Below are 25765 nucleotides of genomic sequence, written 5' to 3'. Positions count from 1 at the left end.
TTATACCAGCTAAAGTTGAGATTAAAACCCATGAATTCTGGAATATATAAAAGGTGAATATGGTCCCATTCACCTATCATGTGAACCACTTATAGATGCACATATGAGATGGTTACATGTGTGTTTATTGTCAACCTACAGTTTGGCATTTGAAATTGCCTTTCTCAATTAAGAGCATAATTTTCAGATTATGAAATCAAGATAGTTCATCTTGATGATGCTGGTTTATATCCAAGCTAGTTTAGCATTGAATACCTCCTATTAATGGCTAAACTATTGCTTATGAGAACAAAGCTTCATATGTTGGTCTAAGATTTTCTAAATTACATACAACAACACTTGTATGTATCATACCAATAAAATATAATAAGCCCTCCCCTCACAATTGGTTTAGGATGAGAAACCAAATATTTTTACTATTTTATAACTTTTGTTATGTGGTATATGATTAATTTCTCTACCATAATGCACAAAGATAGGTTTTTCAAAAAAGATTGGGGATATGTGTTAGTTTTTCTAACATTTGGGGATGGAATAAACAACTGGAAAATATGCTATATGAATCGAATTATCATTAATATGATCCTCACTTAGAAGATAATTCAAGTCAAATGCCAGAAGCATTTGCTGATCCAAAATTAAATATCATATTTCAGCTGCAAATGCTCCTATTAAAATTAAAGTCCCTGAAGGATAAAGTTTATTGCACGCATGAAGCGTAGTAAACCGATCGGTTCCAAAGGTAACAATCCTTGAAAAATAATAGGAGCAAATGATCAAAATGATCATAATGAGGAGAAAATGAGCTCTAGAAGAGCCCACGACATAACATTTCATGAAACTCCAGAAGAAATTCAGGTACCCGAAAATAAAGAAAGTGATGAGATCTCAACAAGTTATGTCGCTTAGGAACCGATACAAAATGATCGTCGATGATATATTTAATCCAATATAGTGCACGATATTATAAAAGATTGTGAGGATAGGGCCTGTAGTCCGGACACCTGAAGATATCATGCCATTTAAATGCAAGTCATAACCTATATGACTCATTTGATTAAATCAATATAAAGATCCCCGAAGGATTTAAAATGCTTGAAGCATATAATTCAAAGTCTCGAGAAATGTACTCGATCAAATTATAAAGATCTTTGTACGGTTTAAAGCAATCTCGGCGCATGTGGTATAATCGCCTTAGTGAATATTTGTTGAAAGAGGGTTACATAAATGATGTTATTTGTCCATGTATTTTTATAAAGAAAATGACATCAGAATTTGTTATACTTGCTGTTTATATTGATGACATAAATCTTGTTGGAACTCCAGAAGAGCTCCAAAAGGCAATTGAATATCTTAAGAAAGAATTTGAGATGAAAGATCTTGGAAAGACAAAACTTTGTCTTGGACTGCAAATTGAACATTTAGCAGACAAGATCTTTATGCATCAATCTGCCTATACAGAAAGGGTCTTAAAATGCTTTTACATGGACAAAGCGCACCCATTGAGTACACCAATGGCTGTTCGATCACTTGAAGTGAATAAGGATCCGTTCCGACCTCCAGAAGAGGATGAGGAACTCCTTGGTCCTGAAACACCTTATCTCAGTGCAATTAGTGCACTTATGTATCTTGCTAATGCTACAAGGCTTGACATAGCATTTTCTGTTAATTTACTAGCAAGATATAACTCTTCTCCTACACGGAGACATTTGAATGTGATTAAGCATATTTTGCGATATTTAAAAGGAACTCTTGATATGAGTTTGTTTTATGCTAAAAAAGGTAGTGCAGATCTTGTTGGTTATGCAGATGCAGGTTATTTATCTGATCCCCATAAAGTTCGATCTCAAACCGGGTACGTGTTTACATGTGGAGGTACTGTCATATCATGGCGCTCCACAAAGCAATCAATTGTTTCTACTTCTTCAAATCATGCTGAGATAATAGCTATTCATGAAGCAAGTAGGGAATGCGTATGGTTGAGATCAGTGATTCATTTTATTCAAGAAAAATATGGTTTGGAATGTGATAAAAGATTCACAATTTTATACGAAGATAATGCTGCATGCATAGCCCAATTAAAGGGAGAATTTATAAAAGGAGATAGAACAAAGCACATTTCACCATAATTATTCTACACATATGATCTTCAGAAAAATAGTGACATCGATGTGCAACAAATCCTTTTAAGTGACAATCCAACAGATTTCTTCACTAAATCTTTGCTAACTTCAACTTTTGAGAAAATAGTATACAGGATTGGAATGCGGAGACTCAAATATTTGGAACAAGATTTGCATCAGCAGGAGTGAAATACACGTTGTACTCTTTTTTCCTTACTAAGATTTTTCCCATGAGATTTTTCTTGTAAGGTTTTTAATGAGGCAGCTAGAATTGCATATTACTAAATATTTGTACTCTTTTTCCTTCATTAGGATTTTTTTCACTGGTTTTTTCCTAGTAAGGTTTTAACGAGACACAATATCTTTTAATGAACATCCAAGGGGGAGTGTTATGAAAATAATTATAATGTGGATGTCCATTTATTACTCCGCTATAGATAATCTTTCTGAAGAAGATTATCCGTTTGGTACTCTATTGAAGTTTATCTACAAGCAGCTGATGCAGGCAGGTTGCAAGCAACTCAATGAAATGATTTGCAGCGGCTTCTTATTAAACAGACAGGTTGCAAGTAGATCATGCAGACAGCTTACAAGTAGCTCAAGAAAAGCATCGCAGCCTCTTCCTGAAAAGCCTCGCAGCTGCTTCCTTTCTTCTATAAATAGAGGAGTTTTCAGTTCATTATGTACAATAGTTTGAAATTGAATAATATATCAATCTCTCTCTATACTTGTCTTTGATTTTTTATTTTACAATCTTTATTTTATAACATACAAGATTTAATTTGATGAATGATATGCCTTTTTTTTTTTTACCAAAAGCCGCCACCAACTTGTATAGGTGGCCGTTATGTTCTTATTCTATTGCAAAAATCTTTTTAAGGGGAAAAGTAAACACAAAAAAACGTTGATTCATCACTTCTAGTCACGCAAAGGTCAAGAGAACACTTAATTTTTCTATGTGGGGTAGGTAAGGCGAAAAAATAAAAAAAAGAAACGTCGATTATTATATAAGTAAACTTTAACTGTCTTATCAACAAAAACTTTTTAACTTTGGTTTTTCCTCTGTTATCCAAAATATTCCTAGTAATTCCGTCCTAATGTGGAAGAGGAATAAACACTAATTTCGAAGGCAACTGCTCTAGCTGAGCTTCAGAAGTACCAGTACTAATTACTCCATATTTATCTCTATGGCATGCATTATTAACAAAGGATTGGAGATTCTTAGTAGAAAGATCAAGAGCTGTTTGAAAAGGCAAAAAGGATTGCCAATATATAGCAGAAAGATGGGAGGTATTGAGTGGCAAAAACAACTAGGAAGGCTCACTTGATTACGATCTCCGAAGATATCTCATTCACTATGGCCAAATGTCACAAGCTATCTACGACTTATTCAACAGTGAAATAGCTTCGAAAAATTTAGGGAAATGCCTGTATTCCAAAAAGAACCTCTTCAAAAGCTCAAAGTATCAAATTGGATTTGGGTTTGTCGCTGTTGCCACTGATGAGGGTAAAGTTGCATTAGGGAGTGATTTCCTGGAGAAGGACTATGTGTCATAATTCTAAGTCAATGTGTTTTAAATTAATAATATGTACAAATTCATAGATTTCTTAAGATAAATATAAAATTTGGATCAAAACAAAGTCGTAACTTAAACACTAGTTCCTGCTTCAAACCGTTGGTATGTACCAAAAAAATTTATGTTTTTTTTTAAAACTCTATGTCCAATCAAATCAACACCGCGAGCAGCTTTTCCATTTCCCAAGCAAATTCTACTCTTGGGTATCCACTAAATTTCCTTGATTCCATACATTAAAAACAGGTTCTTGAAGAAGTTAAACGCTTGGTTGACCAATACAAGAGAAAGGAAGTTAGCATTACTCTAAGTGGTCACAGTTTGGGTTCATCAGTGGCCACACTATGTGCAATTGACGTAGTTTTCAACCAAATCAATAAGGAATTTCCGGTGACTGCGTTTGTATTTGGTTGCCCTCGACTTGGAGAAGAGAATTTCAAAAAAGCTTATGACAAACTAAGAAATCTTCAAATCTTGCGCATTAGCAATGCTGCTGATCCTATACCGAAGATGCCAGACCGTGGACAGGTCGAGGGTTCGGCAACAGATTGGAGAATGTACGAAGTTGTTGGCATTGAACTTTCAATTGATACTAAAAATCATAATACTTGAAGAAAGACATAAATGGTCATATTCTGGAGGTTTATTTGCATGGAATTGCTGGAACACAAGGAACTAAAGGAGAGTTCAAGTTAGAGTTAAACCGGGATATTGCTCTAGTGATTAAGGAAGCGGACTTACTGAAGAATGAATATGGTGTACCGGTGTGTATACGGTCGAAATCGGGCATACTCGATATCGTTGTCAAAGGAGTTGCTCCGAGAGTAACCTCATAATAGATCGGGCTCGAGCTCGAGCTCGAGCTCGAAGATAGAACATCAAACCTGGAGATCGAAGTGTTCATTGAGATCGAGGCTAGCAACAATCGAGATCAAGCATGACTGACGTCGAGTAAGGCGTAATAATGGAATGGCGAGATATCAGTAACCGATCGAAGATCACGGCGAAAATTACGGAACCGATCAAATCAAAGCGGTTATTAGTGCCAATCATGGGATCTATTTCCGTTATTAGAGTTGTACCTTATTTAGGATTCCTCTATTATATAAAGAGGGATCCCATTCACTTGTAAGGGCGATATTCATTATTCACTGATAAGAATATACATATACGCTGCTTTCTTTGTTTACTTACTGTTCATCATTGTTCATCGCTGTTTGTTCTATCCTCTACTGTTATTATTAACTAACCTCGAGACTATTTCGAATCGAGGTTGAGGTATTGTTTGTAGACCGGTTTGATTTATTTTATTGTCCAATTTATCTATTTAATTCGTTACTTATCAATCGGTACTAGGTTAAATCACATATCCTTAAAATCACGATATAAGTTTAATTGTTACTGTATTTTTAGGGTAAACAGTTTGGCGCCCACCGTGGGACTAAGAATAATAGTGATTGTTCAGTATTGATTCTGGTTTTTACGCTTGTTCTTGTCAAATATCTTTGCTTTCAGGTTAAAACATTTCAAAATCACAAAACGCATCCACACACGGTGACAATGGCCTCGGATTCCACGGTGAAAACAAAAATGTGATTTCTCCAGGAGTCGAGGTGCCACAGGTTAATCTCGGGAGAGCACTGATTGCCAACCCAGTCGATGTCAGTTCGCACGTTGCTCTAAATGCAGACCTAGGCGCATATCTCAATGGGAGTGTATGCAGAGAAGGCCGATCTAGTGACCAAGGAACACAGGGCAGAGGAGACGAAGGAGTCAGTCTCCAAGTGATATTCAAGATGCTTCAGGTTCAGCAAGCCGCTATTGCACAATTACAAAATCAACATAGAGCTCCGAATAGGGTCGAGCCGGAAATTACTCGCCGTACCGAGCCAGTACCGGAAAGGTCGAATGGTAATGAATCAGGGACTGATCCTGCGGTAATGAAAATGCTCGAGCAGCTCACCAAAAGAATTGAATCAGGGGAGAAGAGAATCGAAGCCAGCGATAAAAAAGTGAATACATACAACTCTCGAGTTGATCACATACCGGGGGCACCGCCAATCTTGAAAGGGATGGATTCGACAAAGTTTGTACAAAAGCCATTTCCTCCATGTGCGGCTCTGAAGCCTATTCCAAAGAAGTTTCGTATACCAGACATACCCAAATATAATGGGACCATGGATCCCAACTAGCATGTTACTTCATATACATGCGCCATCAAGGGTAACGATTTAGAAGATGACGAAATCGAATCTGTGCTGTTGAAAAAAAAACGGAGAGACCCTTTCGAAGGGAGCAATGATTTGGTATCACAACCTGCCACCAAATTCCATCGACTCATTTGCCATGTTAGCAGATTCTTTAGTAAAGGAACACGCCGGGGCCATAAAGGTCGCAACGAGGAAATCAGACCTTTTCAAGGTAAGACAAAGGGATAATGAAATGTTGAGGGAGTTCGTGTCCCGATTTCAAATGGAACGCATGGAGTTGCCACCAGTCACATATGATTAGGCTGTTCAAGCTTTCACCCAAGGGTTGAACGAGCCGAGTTGAATAGCATCACGTCAGTTGAAACAAAATTTGATCGAGTATCCACCTGTAACTTAGGAAGATGTGCACAATCGATATCAATCGAAGATCAGGTCAAGGACGACCAATTAGGAGCCCCTTCCGGTTCAGTACATCCAAACCGGTCGGCAGTTAAAAACCAGAGGGACGTCGACAGAGAGCCAAGATCGAACAGAGACCGATATCAACCATACACTACAAATCGAAGGACCAATGGTTTAGGACGCAATTCCGTCCGGAACGATCGAAGAAGTGATAGAGGACAGAATTCTCGGGGACTTATGAGCAAAAGTGGTTTTGACAAGTATGCCGATCCCACAGAGGCACCTCGGTTATCGAAATATAACTTTAGCATCGATGTATCAGGCATTGTATCGGCAATCGGAAAGATCAAAGATACTAGGTGGCCCAGACCCATACAAACCGATCCTTCCCAAAGAAACCCAAATTTGATGTGCAAGTATCATGGCCCGCATGGTCACAAGACCGAGGATTGCAGGCAATTAAGGGAGGAGGTAGCCCGTCTATTCAATGAGGGCTACCTTTGAGAGTTACTCAACGATCGAGCCAAGAATCATTTCAGAGAAAGGGACGCCAACAGGAAAAATGAACAGGAGGAACCCCAACATGTCATTCATATGATCGTCGGTAGGGTCGACATTCCACAGGGACCCATATTCAAATGCACTAAGGTATCAATCTCTAGGGAAAAACGAACCCGAGATTATGTGCCCGAAGGCACTTTATCATTCAACGATGAAGAAGCAGAAGGCATTTCTCAGCCCCACAATGACGCTCTGGTAATTTCTATCTTATTAAATAAAGTTCAAGTTAAGCGTGTTTTAGTGGATCCAGGTAGCTCGGTGAATATCATCCGATCGAGGGTCATGGAGAAACTCGGCCTACAAAATCAAATCATGCCCGCAGCTCGGGTCTTAAAAGGCTTCAATATGGCTAGTGAAACAACTAAAGAGGAGATTATTCTACCTGTGAACGTGACTGGAACCATTCAAGATACCAAGTTCCACGTAATCGAGGGCGACATGAGGTACAATGCCCTACTCAGAAGGACTTGGATCCACAATATGAGGGCAGTCTCTTCGACTCTCCACCAAATGATGAAATTCCCGACGTCGGACGGTGTAAAAAAAATATACGGGAAGCAGCATATTACAAAGGAAATGTTTGCTGTCGATGAGGTAACGCCGATATCGACACTATCCACCTCGGAAAGGTCGAGCATCAAAGGTAAACATGAAGTCAAATAGCAATCACAGCCACCAGCCTCGACTGAATCGGGGAAGCAGGAGATAGAAGAAGAAGAGGAGGATTTTCTGACCCCTCGAACTTTTATTGTTCTGGAAGATTCTGACGCCACCAAATCAACGGTCGAAGAGTTGGAACAGGTTATAGTGATTGAGTACCTGCCCAAGCGAAAGGTATACCTGGGAATGAGATTAACCCCCAAACTCAGGAAAAAGATTATTCAATTTCTTATTGATAACATAAATTGTTTTGCTTGGTCCCATTTAGACATGACAGGGATCCCACTGGGGATAACGACGCATTGGCTAAGCCTGAACCCTAGGTTCAAATCGGTGAAGCAAAAGAGAAGACCCCAGTCCGAGTAAAGCATGCACTCATAAAGGACGAGGTAACTAAACTTCTCAAAATAAGGTCGATTCGGGGGGTGAAATATCCCGGATGGTTAGCCAATGTAGTTGTAGTCCCTTAAAAAGGGAACAAACTTAGAATGTGTGTAGATTATAAGGATTTAAACAAGGCGTGCCCCAAAGATTCTTTTCTACTGCCTAACATCGATCGCATGATCGATGCCACGACCGGCCACGAGATCCTTACTTTTCTCGATGCCTATTCTGGGTACAATCAAATCCAAATGAACCTGGAAGACCAAGAAAAAACTTCATTTATCACCAAGTATGGAACATATTGTTATAATATAATGCCCTTTGGGCTAAAAAATGCAGGAGCTACTTACCAACTCCTAGTAAATAAAATGTTCGAAGAACAAATATGTAAATCAATGGAAGTTTATATTGATGACATGCTAGTTAAGTCCCTGCGTGCAGAGGACCATTTGGCTCATTTACAGGAAATGTTCGATATTTTAAGGAAATACAACATGAAGCTCAACCCCGAGAAATGTGCTTTCGGGGTCGGTTCGGGCAAGTTCCTTGTCTTCATGGTATCGAATCGGGGGATTGAGATCAACCCCGATAAAATCAAGGCCATCAAAGACATCACCATCATGGACAGTGTAAAAGCTGTGCAGAGGCTAACTGGACGGATAGCTGCCTTAGGCCGATTCATTTCGAGGTCGTCGGATCGAATCCACAAATTTTTCTCTCTACTAAAAAAGAAGAACGATTTTGCCTGGACCCCAGAATGCCAACAGGCATTAGAGAAATTGAAGTGATACCTATCGAGCCCATCACCGCTTCATACTCCAAAGGCAGATGAGAAACTTTACTTGTACTTGGCAACATCGAAAATCGCAGTAAGTGGTGTCCTAGTTCGAGAAGAGCAAGGTACGCAATTTCCCATTTATTATGTAAGCCGAACCTTAGGAGAAGCAGAAACTAGATATCCACACTTGGAGAAATTGGCACTTGCGCTGATAAGCGCCTCTAGAAATTTAAGACCATACTTTCAATGTCACCCCATATCGTATTAACCACTTACCCACTTCATAATATTTTGCACAAGCCCGAACTCTCGGGTCGATTGGCCAAATGGGCCGTCAAACTCAGTGGGTACGATATCGAATATTAACCCCGGAAGGCCATCAAGCCTCAAATTTTAGCGGACTTCGTGGCTGATTTCATGCCAACCCTCGTACCCGAAGTTGAAAAGGAACTATTGTTAAAATCGGGTACATCATCGGGGGTATGGACCCTTTTCACAGACGGTGCTTCGAATGTGAAGGGGTCCGTGCTAGGCATCGTTTTGAAGCCGCCCACGGGTAGCACTATTAGGAAATCTATCAAAACTTCTAGGTTAACTAATAATGAGACCGAGTACGAGGCCATGGTTGCAGGTCTCGAGCTGGCTAAAAGCTTGGGAGCAGAAGTCATTGAAGCCAAGTGTGACTCTTTACTAGTGGTGAACCAAGTAAACAATACCTTCGAAGTTCGAGAGGATAGAATGCGAAGGTATTTGGACAAATTGCAGGTAACTTTGCACCGTTTCAAGGAATGGACTTTACAGTATGTACCTTGAGAACAAAACAGTGAGGTCGATGCACTTGAAAATTTGGGGTCATCGGTCGAGGAAGATGAGATCATCTTGGGGACTGTCGTTTAACTCTCGAGATCCGTGATCGAGGAAGGTCATGCTGAGATAAACTCTACAAGCTTAACCTGGGATTGGAGGAATAAATATATTGAATACTTGAAGAACGGAAAGCTCCTATCGGACCCTAAAGAGTCAAGGGCCCTACAAACCAAAGCTGCTCGATTCACATTGGCTGAAGATGGAACATTATACAGAAGGACATTCGATGGACCATTGGCAATATGCTTAGGACCAAGAAACGCCGATTATGTTCTACGAGAGGTCCATGAAGGCACTTGTGGGAACCACTCCGGTGCCGAATCACTGATTTACAAAATCATTAGAGCAGGATACTACTGGAATAGCATGGAAAAAAAATACTAAGGAGTTTGTTCGAAAATATGATAAATGTCAAAGGTTTGCACCGATGATCCATCAGCCCTGAGAACAACTTCATTCAGTCCTATCCCCATGGCCATTCAAGAAATGGGGAATGGATATCATCGGCCCTCTGTCATCGGCCCCAGGTAAAGCTAAGTTCATTTTATTTATGACTGACTATTTCTTTAAATGGGTTGAAGCATAGGCGTTCGAGAAAGTGAGAGAGAAAGAGGTTATAGACTTCATCTGGGATCACATCGTATGTCGATTTGGGATACCCGCCGAAATAGTGTGTGACAATGGAAAATAATTTATCGGCAGCAAAGTGATGAAATTCCTCGAAGACTGCAAAATAAAAAGGATATTATCAATCCCATATCACCCTAGTAGGAACGGACAGGCCGAATCGACGAATAATACTATCACTCAAAACCTAAAGAAAAGGTTGAACGACGCTAAGGGGTAATGGAGAGAAATTCTACCCGAAGTCCTTTGGGCATATCGAACAACATCAAAGTCCAGTACGGGGGCAACCCTGTTCTCCTTAGTATATGGCTCCGAAGCCTTGATTCCAGTCGAAGTCGGGAAATCCAGTGCCAGGTTACGACATATAACAGAAGAGTCAAATCACGAGGCTATGAATACTAGCCTCAAATTATTGGATGAAAAATGAGAAGCCGCACTCGTTCGAATGGCTGCACGAAGGCAACGAATCGAAAGATACTACAATAGGAGAACCAACCTTCGCCACTTCAGAGTCGGGGACTTAGGCCTGAGGAAAGTCACCATCAACACTCGAGATCCTAATGAAGGAAAGCTCGGCCCAAATTGGGAGGGACCCTACCAAGTCCTTGACATCATCGGAAAGGGATCTTATAAGCTTGGCACGATGGACGGCGAACAACTGACAAATAATTGGAACATATCGCTTCTCAAACGGTATTATTGCTAAGGTATGCCTTTATCCCCTTTTTTTCATTTATATATTTGACACTAATTCATTGCAGGTGTTCGATCGAAGACATCGAAACCTCAGGTTGTAAAGCACGCGTTGCACTCTTTTTTCCTTAGATCGGTTTTTGTCCCAAGTGGGTTTTTCCATGAGGTTTTTAAAGAGGCAACAATTATGTGCTACTTGAGGACAATTCAATAGTATCCAAGGCTTCTTTACAATCAACCTCGAATACTGGGGGGCATCACCCTCGGATGTTATACTTTCGAGGAAAATACTTTGTGTCAAAGGGTCTCGATAGAGAAACTTTGTAATGGGCCAAACGATCGAATGAACCGTGTTCGTATAGATTAGTCGAGCCCCGATGGCAAAACATGTACACATGTATAAATTATACAAAGAAGCATTATTTCTATATCAAACATCTTGTGTCTCAAAGAAAACTTTCTACTATACAAGCTCCATACTTATGATTTTGTGAGAAATGGCTCAAGGGCCAAGTGCAAATATACCTAGTACACCCGGGGACTGCAGTCGACGATCAACATATTCGAGTAATCTAAACTCAAATTCATAAGACCTCAAAGAGGCACCCCTCGATCTATAGGCCAAGGTCATCACTCTCGGGGACTAACACTTCGAACAAGTTCGAAGTGTTATTGGGAAATAAGCCCAAGAGGCATACCCAAAGGCTACGACCAAATTATGGCGGCTTAGAGACGTCTGAATCCCACAATAAAAATAGACCTTCGAATTCTTTGAAAAATTGGTTAAAAAAGGCTACCCTCGGCAAGTAATCAAAAGGGCTTCGATGAAATCAGCCCTCGAAAAACCTTAAGAGGTATCAAATTATCTTAACACAAACGTGCTAAGGCACAAAAAGCAAAGGGGTTTCAATCGACATCGAACCCTCAAAAAATCCAATGGGTAAGAATACGTGTTAAGCCATAAAGAAATTTTTTACTAAGTCTTCTAAGCCGAAAAGGGAAAAAATAACCATCTTTTAGAAGTCATATCGGCCCAATCTGTAACGACCCGACCGGCCGTTTTGAGCATTTACGCTCCTTTAAACTATTTGAAGTCTTGAATAACTTCCTACGAGGTATTATGACTTGTGTGAATTGTCGGTTTTGGTTTTAAGATATTTCGGAGTTAGCTTAGAAGAATGAATTTCATGCTGGAAGCTTAAGTTGAAATAGTTGACAGGATATTGACTTATGTATAAACGACCCCGGAATAGAGTTTAGATGATTCCAATAGCTCCGTATGGTGATTTTGGACTTAGGAGCGTGTCCGAAAAATTATTTGGAGGTCCGTAGTGGAATTAGGCTTGAAATACCGAAAGTTGAATTTTTGAAAAGTTTGACTGGGGGGTTGACTTTTTGATATCGAGGTCAAAATCTGATTATGGAAATTGGAATAGCTTCGTTATGAATTTATGACTTGTGTACAAAATTTGAAGTCATTCCTGATTGATTTGATATGTTTCGGCACAAGATATAGAATTTGAAAGTTCAAAGTTCATAGATTTTTATTTGAGGTGCGATTCATCATTTTGATGTTGTTTGATATGATTTGAGGCCTCGATTAGATCCGTGTTATGTTATGGAACTTGTTGGTATATTCAGACGGGGTCCCGAGGGCCTCAGGTGAGTTTCGGATGCCTAACTGATCGAATTTGGATTTGGAGGAGGAGCTGAAGCAGCTGGGTATCTGGTGTGATCGCACCGCGAAAAAGGGCCGCAGATGCGAGCTCGCGGATGCGAGAAATTAGTCGCGGAAGCGGAAAATGCATGGGCTATCCAGGCATCGCGGGTGCAAAAAATTATGTCGCGGGTGCGAAGCCGCAGGCGCGAAGAAATCCATCGCAGGTGCGGACACTACAAGCGCGAGAGTTATGCTGCAGGTGTGAAGACCGCAGGTGCGAAAAAAATCATCTCGGGCACGGAAATCCTGGGGAGAATATTAAAAATAGAGGGGTTCCGAGTTTTGCCATTTGTGGACCTTCAAGCACAGCTTTTGTGGCAATTTTTAGAGAGAATTCAAGGGAAACTTGAGGTAAGTTACTTGTGATCATTTCTACTCCATAATATTGAATTATCATCGAATAATCCGACTAGATTACATGTTTTTGAGGTGTAAATCGGGGGTTTGAACTTAGAGATTTGAAAATAATATTTGAAGATTTGGAGGTCGAGTTGAGGTCGAATTTTGGTAAAATTAGTATGGTTAGACTCGTGGTTGAATGGGCTTCCGAATTTTATAACTTTTGTTGGGTTCCGAGACGTGGAACCCACAGGTAAATTTTGAGCTAAATTTCAGATTTTTATGGGAAATTTATATTTTCTTATAGAATTAATTCCAATAAATTTTATCGACTGAATCGAATTAATTATGGCTAGATTCGAGGCGTTTGGAGGCCAATTCACAAGGCAAAGGCATAGCGGAGTAAAGAATTACATGGTTTGAGGTAAGTAACACTTCTAAACTTGGTTCTGAGGGTATGAATCCCTGAATTTGATATGATATAAATTGTTTGGAGGTGACATACACGATAAGTGACGAGCATGTGGACATGCACCATATAAATTGTGTCTTGAATAAATCCTGTGAAGTTGTAAAATCAAAGAATCATGTTATTATCTGAACATGTGGAACTTGTTTGAGGAATTGAGCTGAGGCTTATAATAAAGATCATATTTAGGCTACGTGCCGATATTTTAGGACCCATGGGGTCGTGTTGTTGTTGAATTAATTGTTCAAAAATATAGATTTCACACTCAGTAATAATTGTCCATTGTGAGGATATTTATGGGATTGAGCTGCGCAACGCAGCAGGCCATAATGGCTTTATACATCATTATTTTATGGATCGGGGCTGCCCGCCTACAGCAGGCCTTATATGCTTTACTATTTTATGGATCGGGGCTGCCCGCCTGCAGCAGGTCTTATAGGCTTTACTATTTTATGGATCGGGGCAGCCCGCCTACAGCAAGCCTTATAGGCTTTGTTATTATACGGATCAGGACTGCCCGCCTGCAGTAGGTCATATTGGCTTTGTATTACGCTTGGGTTGAAGGAGCCCCTCCGGAGTATGTACACACCCCCAGTGAGCGTAGATGATCATCGATATTCGAGATTGACTTCCCAGGGCATAGACTTGCCTTACTTAGTGCTTATATATATATTTGGGATGGATTTTCCAAGGGCATGGACTTGCCTTACTTATTTGTATTGTAATGAGTTTACATGGCCATGGATCTTGATCGTATTATTTATATTTGGGGATAAATTATCCCAGGGCTGGATTGACCTAATACGGTACTGAGTGACTGACTGTCAGTCGATGTGTATTTATATACGGGTTGGAACACCCCTGGGCTGGATTGGCCATAAACAGTACCGAGTGACCGAATGATTTGTGACCAATATTACATGAGGTTTTTCCACTGAGATGTCATATTCCTCATATCGTGCATTATTGATCTATTTCACTTGTACTGAGTTTAGCTTTTGAACTTGAAAGCATGCCTATATTTCTGTACCATTATTTTTACTGGACTATACGTGCGGAGCTCATCATTTCTTTCAGCCCAGAGGTTAGTCTTGTTACTTATTGAGTTAGTTGTACTCATACTACACTCTGCACCTCGTGTGCAGATCCAGGTGCTCCCGGATATGACGACTGCTAGAATTCAGAGTTATTTCTATTGGAGAGTATCAAGGTAGCTGCTTGACGACCGCATACTTGATTCCCTTCCTGTTTAGTTATTGTACTGTTCTATACTTCAGACAGTGATGTTTATCAGTCAGACTTTGTATTCATTTAGATGCTCATGTACTCAGTGACACCGGGTTTTGGGAGTATTATATTTGAAATTGTGAGATTTCTTCCGCTGAATTTAATTATTTTATTTTTAAATTAAAAGATATGGTATTTTTTTGAGATTTTTGTCTTGCCTAGTATTGAGATAGGCGCCATCACGACATGTGAGATTTTGGTTCGTAACACAATCTAAAGAGCCTAAGGGCCAATAGACTTAGAGTTTGAGATTTTGTTCTCACTCAATTCGGACCTAAGGGTTCCACTATTCCGAGCTCAAATAACATTGACTTGAATATAGCTCGAGGATTCATCATTATTTGATATAAAACCTTAAGGGGTCTGTTACTTTGAGTTCGCAACTTACTCGAACTCGGCTATAAAAACAGTACAATTGCGGTTTCGATCAAGCCATCCGAAATCAAAATCCCGAACATATTATTGATCTCGGGGACTCGCCCTCGCTTAACTAAAAAACCTAAGGGTTTGTTCTACTCTGAGTTCGAGCTATTGCTCACTCGATTATAGAGGCTACAACAACCCGACTGCAACAAAGTTTTCACAAGGCAAAGGCAAAACAAAATTTATCATAAATCAGAAATCGGAGACGAAACGGAAAGAAAAGGAATCATTCATATATGCAAAGTATTTACAAAGACCACAAAGGGTCTTACACAAAAAACAAAAGGAGAAAAAATCCTAAGTGCCTAGTCCGCCTCGGGAGCCGCATCTTCAGGAGCTTCATCAACATCTCCTCTGCTCTCGAATCCACTCACAGAGTCTTCATCATCGGAAAGCAAAGCTCCGGCCTCATCCTCCAAAACCTCCGCACTTTCGATATCAGCCATGAGGTCGAAGATACGAGCATGTACCTCCTCAAGAGTATCTCTGCGAGATTGGCGCCTAGCATGCTCGGCAACATGGGACAATCTAAAATTTGAGGTCATTCGGACTAGATTTGATGAGGTTCGACGTCGTTTGTAGAATTTGGAAAATTCTAATTTCTTAGGCTTGAATCCGTGCTTAATTCATGATTTTAGTGTTGTTCGATGTGGTTTGAAGGCTTGACTAAGTTCGTATGGCATTTTAGGATTGGTTGGTATGTTTGGTTGAGGTCCCAGGGGCCTCGGGTGAGTTTCGAGTGCTTAACGGATCGAAATGTTGGATTTTTGTTGCTGCTGAAGTCTTTAGGCATCTCGTATTTTCGCACCTGCGGTGGAGAGACCGCAGGTGCGGGATCGCACGTGCTGAGAGGAAAGCGCAGAAGCGGAAAGGTGGAGGAGTGCTCGGGGATACAGGTGCGAGGTGAATTCTGCATCTGCGGTGCCCGCAGATGCGTTAGGGTCATCGCATGTGCGCAAGGTCCGCAGAAGCGGAAGGGATTTCCGCACGCGCGCACGCATAGGTGCGACCCTTTCATCGCAGGTGCGGAGGTAGAGGAGGTAAATGAAATGCACAGATGCGTCATTTGGACCCCAGGTGCGGTATCCGCAGGTGCGAGAAACGACCGCAGGTGCAAAGATCGCTGGGCAGAAAAAGGGATTTCGAGGGTTTGAAATTTCATAACACAAAATTCGTTTTAGAGCTCGGTGGGAGACGATTTCTCGAGAGATTTTGAAGGAGAACTATTGGGTAACTAATTCTAACTCTATTTTGATCATAATACATTAATCTATTGTTATTTTCCTCGTATAATTAAGGAATTTGAGGGCAGAAGTTTGGAAATGGGGGGAAACAGTTCCCCAATTAAAAATCTGAGATTTGAATGGGAATTTGACGTCAAATTTAGATAATGTTTGTTCGAGTGAACTCGTGAGTGAATGGATGTTCATAATTTGTAATTTTTACCCGAATCCGGGACGTGGGCCCGGGGAGACTCTTTGGGTATTTTTCCTAATTTCACGCTTCAGCTTCAAATTAATTAGTTAAATTAGTTACTTGTAGTTATATTTATATTATGCAATTAATTTGAATAGATTCAGGCCATTTGGAGATGGATACTCGTGGCAAGAATGTGACATCGAGTTGATTTGAGCGGTTCGAGGTAAGTGGCTTGCCTAACCTTATGTTGGGGATTTTTCCCTTAGGATGTTTGATATTAATTGATGTGTGGGCGTCGTGTATATGAGGTGACGAGTACGTACACGGGCTATTATTGCAAAAATCCCGTTTTTCCTTTCTAAATCGTAAAATGTTTTTCCCTTATTAAATTGCACTAATACGTTTAAGTGTTTAGCTTAGATTAGAGAAGCATGCTTACGTGTTTTAACTACCTATTTGACATTCTGTGCGCCATGCTTAGTTGAGTCCCTACCTTCCTTATTTGTGTTCAGTGTAAACTGTATAACTCGATGCCATACCTCTCATTTCATCTTGCGTTGCATATTTAAATTGGGACTACAGACGTATTCCGAGAGATCCCCCTATCTTGCATATTTAAATTCGGACTACGGACGTATTCCGGGAGATCCCCCTGTCTTGTATATTTATTTTTGGACTAAGGACGTATTCCGGGATATCCCCCAACATTGCATATTTACTTTGGGACTACGAACGTATTCCGGGAGATCCCCCCCTGTACTGCATATTCATTCGGAACTACGGGACGGTATCCCAGGAGTTTGCACATTGTGTTTACCTTGTTTTGAGCCGAGGGCTCCCTTAACTGTTAAATTTTCAAGAATTTCTTTAACTGTGTTACCGTAAACTTTACTTATATCTTTTACTGTTTAATTTATTATATTTACTCCGGTAGAGCCTTGACCTGACCTCATCACTACTCGACCGAGGTTAGGCTTGACACTTACTGGGTACCATTGTGGTGTACTCATGCTACTCTCTGCATATATTTTTCGTGTGTAGATCTATGTGCTCCTTATCAGCCGCACTATCAGTGAGCCGGGACAGCTTTGGAGATTTCAAAGTATATCTGTCGCGTCCGCAAACCTCTGAGTCCCCTTCTACTCTTTCCCATGTCCATTATCTTCTGTATTTTTCCTTGTTAGACTCTGATGTATAGAGACACTAGATCTTTCCTTCTGTAGTTTGTGATTCACGATGTTTCGGGTTTTGGGATTTGTTCTATATTTTTGAATAGTTGGTTAAATTTATATTTTTAATTCATTATTCCTCAAAATGTTAGGCTTACCTAGTTGTAGAGACTAGGTGCTGACACAACGTCACACGGAGGGGAAATTGGGTCGTGACAAGTTGGTATCAGAGCTCTAGATTCATAGGTGTCGTGAGTCACAAATCGATTTAGTAGAGTCTCGCGGATCGGTGTGGAGACATCTATACTTATCTTCGGGAGGCTATGTAACTGTTAAGAACAATCCTATTCCTTTAATTTCCTTGTCGTGCGAGTTATTGACATCAAAATTCTAAAACTCTATTCTATTCTTTCTCATAGATGGTGAGGACCCGTACCGGGAGGACCAACGATCAGGCACCCGAGCCCCCTGTCAGAGCCGTCAGAGGCCGGGGTCGGGGTAGAGGACGACCATGCGGTGCAACCTGAGCACCTGTGAGAGCTGCGTCAGAGGAGCCCCCAGCAGCTCCAGCTGGAGGGCCGGCACCAGAGATCCCTATTTCTACTCCACCCCTCCAGGAGACTTTAGCTCAGTTCATGAGCAAGTTCATCACTCTAGCTCAAGATGGACTATTTCCGATAGCTCCCGCTACATCTCAGGCTTGGGGAGGGGCACAAACTCCCGCAGCTCGCACTCCTGAGTAGAGGGTCCAGGTTGATTAGGCCCCAGAGTATATTCGCTCCGGTTCAGCATGAGACCATGGTAGCTACTTCTGAGGCAGAGCAGCTCAGACTTGAGAGGTATAGGAAGTACCACCCACCTACTTTCACCGGAGTAGCTTCAGATTATGCCCTGGGTTTTCTTGAGGAGTGCCATCGTATTCTCCGCACTATGGACGTTGAGGAGACTAGTGGGGTTTCTTTCACCGCTTTCCAGCTGAGGGGAGTGGCATATCAGTGGTGGCTTGCCTATGGGCTGAGTAGTCCGGATGAGGCAGCCTCACTCACTTGGACTCAGTTTTCAGAGATGTTCTTGCGTGAGTATGTTCCTCAAAGCCTCATGGATGCTTGGCGCACAGAGTTTGAGCAGCTGTGTCAGGGTGCTATGACTATGTCGGAGTATGCTGTCCGTTTCAGTGAGTTAGCTCGCCATGCGCCGGCTCTGGTTGCTACAGTCAGAGAGAGGGTTCGTCGCTTCATTGAGGTACTCCACCTCAGTATTCGAACCAGTATGGCCAGGGAGTTGGAGATGGACATCATTTATCAGCAGGCAGTGAGCATTGCCAGGAGAGTGGAGGGATGTTCGCCCGGGACAGAGAGGAGAGGGAGGCCAAGAGGTCTCGAGAGACTGGTCATTACTCAAGAGCTCGTGCACCGGCAACACGCTATGGTAGGGGTTTTGTGAGTCTCCCTTTTCATTCAGGTCTTCTTGCAGCCAGTGGTGTTCCAGCTCCAACTATACCTCAGGAGCCCTATTATGCACCGCCAGTATTCAGTGTGCCTCCTGCTCGAGGTGCTATTACTGACCAGTCTAGCTGGCCAGGTCTGAGTCAGTCTCAGCCGCCACATCCTCCGAAGGGTTGTTTTGAGTGTGGTGACACTCGTCACATGGTTAGAGATTTCCCCAAAGCCAGGAGCGGTGCACCTTCACAGACTTATCAGCCTTCACGTACTCCACCGGGTCCTCCGGCCATTCTTCCAGTCCCAGCTACCACCCCACCTCCTCAGCCAGCTCGAGGTGGAGGTCAGGGAGGTCGAGCTCGCCCTAGAGGGGGAGGCCAGGCCAGGTACTATGCCCTTCCAGCCCGTTCTGTGGCCATTGCTTCAGATTCAGTCATCACAGGTATCTTCCCTGTCTGTCATAGGGATGTATCCGTATTATTTGACCCAGGCTCTACGTATTCATATGTGTTTTCTTATTTTTCTCCACGTTTGGGGATATCTCGGGATTCTTTGAGTTCCCCAGTTTATGTATCTACTCCCGTGGGAGATTCTATCATTGTGGACCATGTATATCGGTCGTGTTTGATTGCTCCTAGTGATTTTGAGTCCAGAGCCGATTTGTTATTAGTCAATATGGTAGATTTTGATGTTATCTTGGGCATGGACTGGTTGTCGCCCCATTATGCTATTCTTATTTATCACGCTAAGACTGTGACGCTGGCTATGCCAGACTTGCCAAGATTAGAGTGGAGAGGTACCTTAGAGTATACTTCTCGCAGGGTCATTTCATTTCTTAAGGCTCAGCGAATGGTTGAGAAGGGGTGTGATGCGTATTTGGCCTATGTGAGAGATGTCAGTATTGATACACCTATAGTTGAGCCAGTCCCAGTAGTGAGGGACTTCCCTGATGTGTTTCCAGCCGATCTTCCGGGTATGCCTCCCGATAGAGATATTGATTTCGGCATTGATTTGTTGCCGGTCATTCAGCCCATATCTATTCCTCCTTATAGTATGGCTCCTCCTAAGTTGAAGGAGTTGAAGGAGCAGTTGCAGGAGTTGCTTGATAAGGGTTTCATCAGACCCAGTGTATCACCTTGGGGTGCTCTGGTCTTATTTGTGAAGAAGAAGGATGGTTCTATGCGTATGTGTATTGATTATCGGCAGTTGAACAAGGTTACAGTGAATAACAGGTATCCTTTGCCTCACATCGATGATTTATTTGATCAGTTACAGGGTGCTAGGGTGTTTTCCAAGATTGACTTGCATTCTGGCTGTCATCAGTTGAAGATTCGGGAGTCGGATATCCCGAAAACTGCTTTTAGGACCAGATATGGTCCCTATGAGTTTCTTGTCATGTCATTTGGGCTGACCAATGCCCCATCAGCCTTTATGCTTTTGATGCACAATGTGTGTTCTGGCCTTATCTTGATTCCTTCGTCATTGTGTTTATTGATGACATCCTGGTATTTTCCCGGTCTCGGGAAGATCATGAGCAACACCTGAGGACCGTGCTTCAGACTTTGAGGGAAAAGAGGTTGTATGCAAAATTTTCTAAGTGTGAATTCTGGCTTGATTCAGTGGCATTCTTGGGCCACATAGTGTCTTGTGATGGGATCAAGTTAGATCCGAAGAAGGTGGAGGTAGTGCAGAGTTGTCCTAGACCGTCATCAGCTACGGAGATCCACAGTTTCCTTGGTTTGGTTGGGTATTACCATCGCTTTGTGGAGGGATTTTCATCCATTGCAGCACATATGACCAGGCTGACCCAGAAGGGTGCTCCGTTCAGGTGGACCGAGGAGTGTGAGGAGAGCTTTCAGAAGCTTAAGATAGCTTTGACTACATCCCTAGTATTAGTATTGCCTACAGGTTCAGGGTCCTACAATGTCTATTGTGATGCCTCGAGGATTGGCCTTAGAGCGGTATTGGTGCAGGATGGTAGGGTGATTTCCTACGCGTCTATACAGTTGAAGGTGTATGAGAAGAATTATCCGGTCCATGATCTCGAGTTAGCAGCTATTGTTCACGCCCTGAAGATCTAGCGTCATTATTTGTACGGTGTTCCTTGTGAGATGTACACTGATCACCGGAGTTTGCAGCAGTTGCTCAGGCAGAAGGACCTTAATTTGTGTCAGCGAAGGTGGTTGGAGCTACTTAAAGACTATGATATCACTATATTGTACCACCGGGGGAAGGCCAATGTAGTGGCCGACGCCTTGAGTCGCCGGGCAGAGAGTTTGGGGATTTGGCATATCTTCCGGCAGATGAGAGGCCCTTAGCCTTGGATGTTTAGGCCTTAGCCAGCAAGTTCGTGAGATTGGATATTTTAGAGCCTAGCCGAGTATTAGCTTGTGTGGTTGCTCGGTTTTCTCTTTATGACCGTATCAGGAAGTGCCAGTATGATGATCCTCATCTTCTAGTTCTTCAGGACAGGGTTCGGCGAGGTGATGCCAGAGATGTGACTATTGGTGATGACGGTGTGATGAGGATGTAGGGCCAGATCTGTGTGCCCGATGTAGATGGGCTTCGGGAGTTGATTCTCGAGGAGGCCCACAGCTCGTGGTACTCCTTTCATCCCGGTGCCGCGAAGATGTACCAGGATTTGAGACAGCACTACTGGTGGAGGAGGATGAAGAAGGATATAGTTGGGTTTGTGGCCAAGTGTCTCAACTGTCAGCAGTTCAAATATGAGCACCAGAGGCTGGGTGGATTACTTCAGAGGTTAGAGATCCCAGAGTGGAAGTGGGAGCGGATCACCATGGACTTTGTAGTTGGACTTTCACGGACTTTGAGAAAGTTCGATGCTATTTGGGTGATTGTGGATTAGCTGACCAAGTCAGAGAGATTGTCCGCCTTCATGGTATTCCAGTATCCATCATTTCAAACAGAGGTACACAGTTCACATCACGGTTTTGGAGAGCCGTACATCACGAGTTGGGTACTAGGGTGGAGCTGAGCACGACCTTTCACCCTCAGACGGACGGGCAGTCCGAGCGCATGATTCAGATTCTTGAGGATATGCTCTGTGCCTGTGTGATGGAGTTCGGAGGGTCATGGGACCAATACTTTCCACTTACAGAGTTTGCTTACAACAGCAGTTACCAGTCCAGTATTCAGATAGCACCATATGAGGCTTTGTATGGTAGGCGGTGCCGGTCCCCAGTGGGATGGTTTGAGCCGGGCGAGGCCCGATTATTGGGAATAGATTTGGTCCAGGATGCCCTGGATAAGGTGAAGGTGATTCAGGAGAGACTTCGCACAGCCCAGTCCAGGCAGAAGAGTTATGCGGACCGTAAGGTTCGTGATTTGGCATTTATGGTTGGTGAGTGTGTCACGACCCAATTTCACCTATAGGTCGTGATAGCGTCGGACACCGCTGTCAGACAAGCCAACAATAAATATAAAATAAATTCTCATTTTAATATTTTTGAAGTCATAGTTGTTCCCCTCAATTAAATAGCAGAAGATGACATTTACAAAATACGTACTAATATCTTTAAAAATTTCCAATACAGTACAATCCATAATCATCCCAAAATTCGATGACACAAGTGCATGAGCATTTACTAGGGAATTAAAATAAAATACAGCATCTGTCTAGAATACAAATTAGATAGGAAAATATAATAACTCTGAAGGAGACTCTATTTGTTGTGGATTGTAATATAGAATGCAGCTCACCTATCTCCCCACAATTATTAACCACACCTCTGCGCCCACAAGGCCGCTATATATACATGTACCTGCACAATAAAATATGCAGCAAGCGCAGTATGAGTACGAAAATAACATGTACCCAGTAAGTATCAAGCCTAATCTCGAAGTGGTAGAGAGGAGATAGCCGACTTTGACACTCACTATGGGTCAATAATATTAAATAATCATGAAAATAGAAATATTTATATCAACGTGATTCATAGATTTAACTATAATTTTATTGAACCAGCAGAAGTAATTAAATTCTTTCAATTCCAATAAATTTTCAATTTATCAATTAGTCTCATTTTCAGAAACAACAATAATTCATTAACAAACAGGAATAATAATTCTTTAAATTACAAAGAGTTCCAATTTATCAATTAACTTCGCAAGCTGAAATAAACTATTAAGGTATCGTGTAATTATTATTATTAAGTACGATTTCTGCCGAGGACGTACGGCCCGATCCAGAGTGTCGTGTACACTGCCGAGGGACATGCGGCGCGATCCATAGATGCATCTATCCTGCCGAGACGTTCGGCCCGCTCCACAAGAAAGGAGGACATTTTCTTATGTACCTCCGGAAGGAGAGTATATTTATTATAAGATAAATTCGGGAGGAAGAACAATTTCTTTTAACAATTAATTAATTTAAACAGAAAATCAAACATATGAAGTTTCCATCCTTTAATATCTTTATCTGAAAATTCACAATATATTCATATATATATATATATATATATATATATATATATATATATATATATATATATATATATATATATATATATATATATATATATATATATATCAATTAATATTAATTAAATAAAGAATATATTTTACACAAGTAATTCATGCTTTAAGTCCTAAACTACCCAGACTTTAGCATTAATAGTAGCTACGCACGAACTTTCATCACCCCGTGCGTACGTAGCCCCCGCAATTAGCAACAATTATTTAATTTATTTCTTATGGGGTAATTTCCCCCTCACAAGATTAGACAAGAGACTTACCTCGTCTTGCTCCAATTTAATCCACTAGTAGGCCTTTTCCTCGATTATCCAAACTTCGATTGGCTCGAATCTAACCAAAAATAATTCGATACAATCACTAAAATTTATAGGAATCAATTCTATAAGAAAATACTATATTTTTAATAAAAATCCCGAAATTAATTAAAAATTCGTCCGTGGGGTCCATATCTCAGAATCTGGCGAAAGTTATGAAATACGACAACCCATTCAATTACGAGTCCAACCATACCAGTTTCACTCAAATCCGACTCCAAATCGATACCGAAATCTCAAAAATTCGTTTCTATGAGATTTCTAAAATTTTCCAAATTTCAATCTCAAAACACTAATTAAATGGTGAAAACAATGATATATTTGTGTATATAGACCAAATCCGAGTTGGAATCACTTACCCCAAATGTCTTTCCTTGAAAATCTGTCAAACGTCGCCTCTGCTAAAGCTCAAGTTTGTCAAAAATGGCAAATGGGTCGAATGCCTCTATTTTTATAACTTACAGATCTGCCTAGTTCGATCAGGGGAGCTCGATCATGGGAGCTCGATCTTGGGAGCTCGATCTCGGGAGCTCGAACATGGGAGCTCGATCTTGGGAGCTCGATCTTGGGAGCTCGATCATGGGAGCTTGATCTTGAGAGCTCGATCTTGGGAGCTCGATCTTGGGAGTTCGATCTTGGCAGCTCGATTTTTGGGCTTCGATTTTTTTGAGCCTCGATTTTGGGCCTCGATCTTGGGCTCGATCACAACCCAGAATTTCCATTAGAAGAGAAAAATTGCAGCAGCTGTTTAAGTCCAAATTTTGATCCGTTAACCATCCGAAACTCACCGGAGGCCCTTGGGACGTCAATCAAATATACCAACAAGTCCTAAAACATCATACAAACTTAGTCAAACCTCTAAATCACATCAAACAACGCTAAAACCACGAATCATACCCCAATTCAAGCTTAATGAAACTAAGAATTTTTAACTTCTACATTCAATGTCGAAACCTATCAAATCAACTCCGATTGACCTCAAATTTTGCACACAAGTCATAAATGTCATAACAGAGCTATGAAAATTTTCGGAACTGTATTCCGACTCCGGTATCAAAAAGTCAATTCCTCGGTCAAACTTCCAAACTTAAATTCTTGTTTTAGCCATTTCAAGCCTAATTTCACTACGGACTTCTAAATAAAATTTCGATCACGCTCCTAAGTCCAAAATCACCATACAGAGCTGTTGGAATCATCAAAATTCTATTCCGGGGTCGTTTGCACATAATTCGACATCCGGTCACTATTTGAACTTAAAGTTTTTAATTGTTTCATCAAAATTCCATATCTCGGACTAGGGACCTCGGAATTTGATTCCGGGCATACGCCCAAGCCCCAAATTACGGAGGACCTACTGAAACTGTCAAAACACTGATCCGAGTCCGTTTGCTCAAAGTGTTAACCAAAGTCAAACTTGGCCTTTTAAAGCCAACTTAAGGAACCAAGTATTCCAATTTCAACCCAAACACTTCTAAATCCCCAACCAACCATCCTCGCAAGTCATAAATCATTAAAGCACATACGTAAAGTTTTATTTAGGGGAACGGGGTTATAAAAGTCAAAATGATCGGTTGGGTCGTTACATTCTCTCCCACTTAAATATACGTTCATCCTCGAACGTGCTAAGGAGTGTTCCGAAGTTATCCAAAATCACTATTTAACACCTCGTGCACCTACCTCTGCTACCACACCCAATTGAGCACATTAACTCGAGCCAATCTGAAAATTCTCCCCTTTATTTAGGCAAATAAGCCATAGAGCCCAATTCTAACATCCAGAATTCTCCACCATAACTGTTTCCAACCTATGAATG

At 41.5% G+C, this 25765-nt stretch overlaps 1 protein-coding gene across 1 annotated transcript; it reads left to right on the top strand.

Annotated features, from left to right (window-relative positions):
* The first annotated feature begins 18503 nt into the window (after positions 1-18503).
* LOC138904967 (uncharacterized) lies at positions 18504-21225 on the top strand. The gene is made up of 4 exons (XM_070193462.1): positions 18504-19080; positions 19167-19286; positions 19917-20117; positions 21053-21225. Exons 1-4 carry the CDS (start codon positions 18504-18506, stop codon positions 21223-21225), a joined length of 1071 nt encoding a protein of 356 aa, XP_070049563.1.
* Positions 21226-25765: the final 4540 nt, after the last annotated feature.

This window comes from Nicotiana tomentosiformis, chromosome 2 (genome assembly GCF_000390325.3).
Source record: "Nicotiana tomentosiformis chromosome 2, ASM39032v3, whole genome shotgun sequence".
Taxonomy (NCBI): domain Eukaryota; kingdom Viridiplantae; phylum Streptophyta; class Magnoliopsida; order Solanales; family Solanaceae; genus Nicotiana; species Nicotiana tomentosiformis.
This window is presented reverse-complemented; position numbering and strand designations above follow the sequence as displayed.

Coding starts and splice junctions, on each gene's coding strand:
- LOC138904967 (XM_070193462.1), top strand. CDS start 18,504: ATGGTAGCTACTTCTGAGGCAGAGCAGCTCAGACTTGAGAGGTATAGG. Junction 19,081..19,166: donor GAGGAGAGGGAGGCCAAGAG/GTCTCGAGAGAC, acceptor CTTTTCATTCAG/GTCTTCTTGCAGCCAGTGGT. Junction 20,118..21,052: donor GTTTCCAGCCGATCTTCCGG/GTATGCCTCCCG, acceptor TATTGCCTACAG/GTTCAGGGTCCTACAATGTC.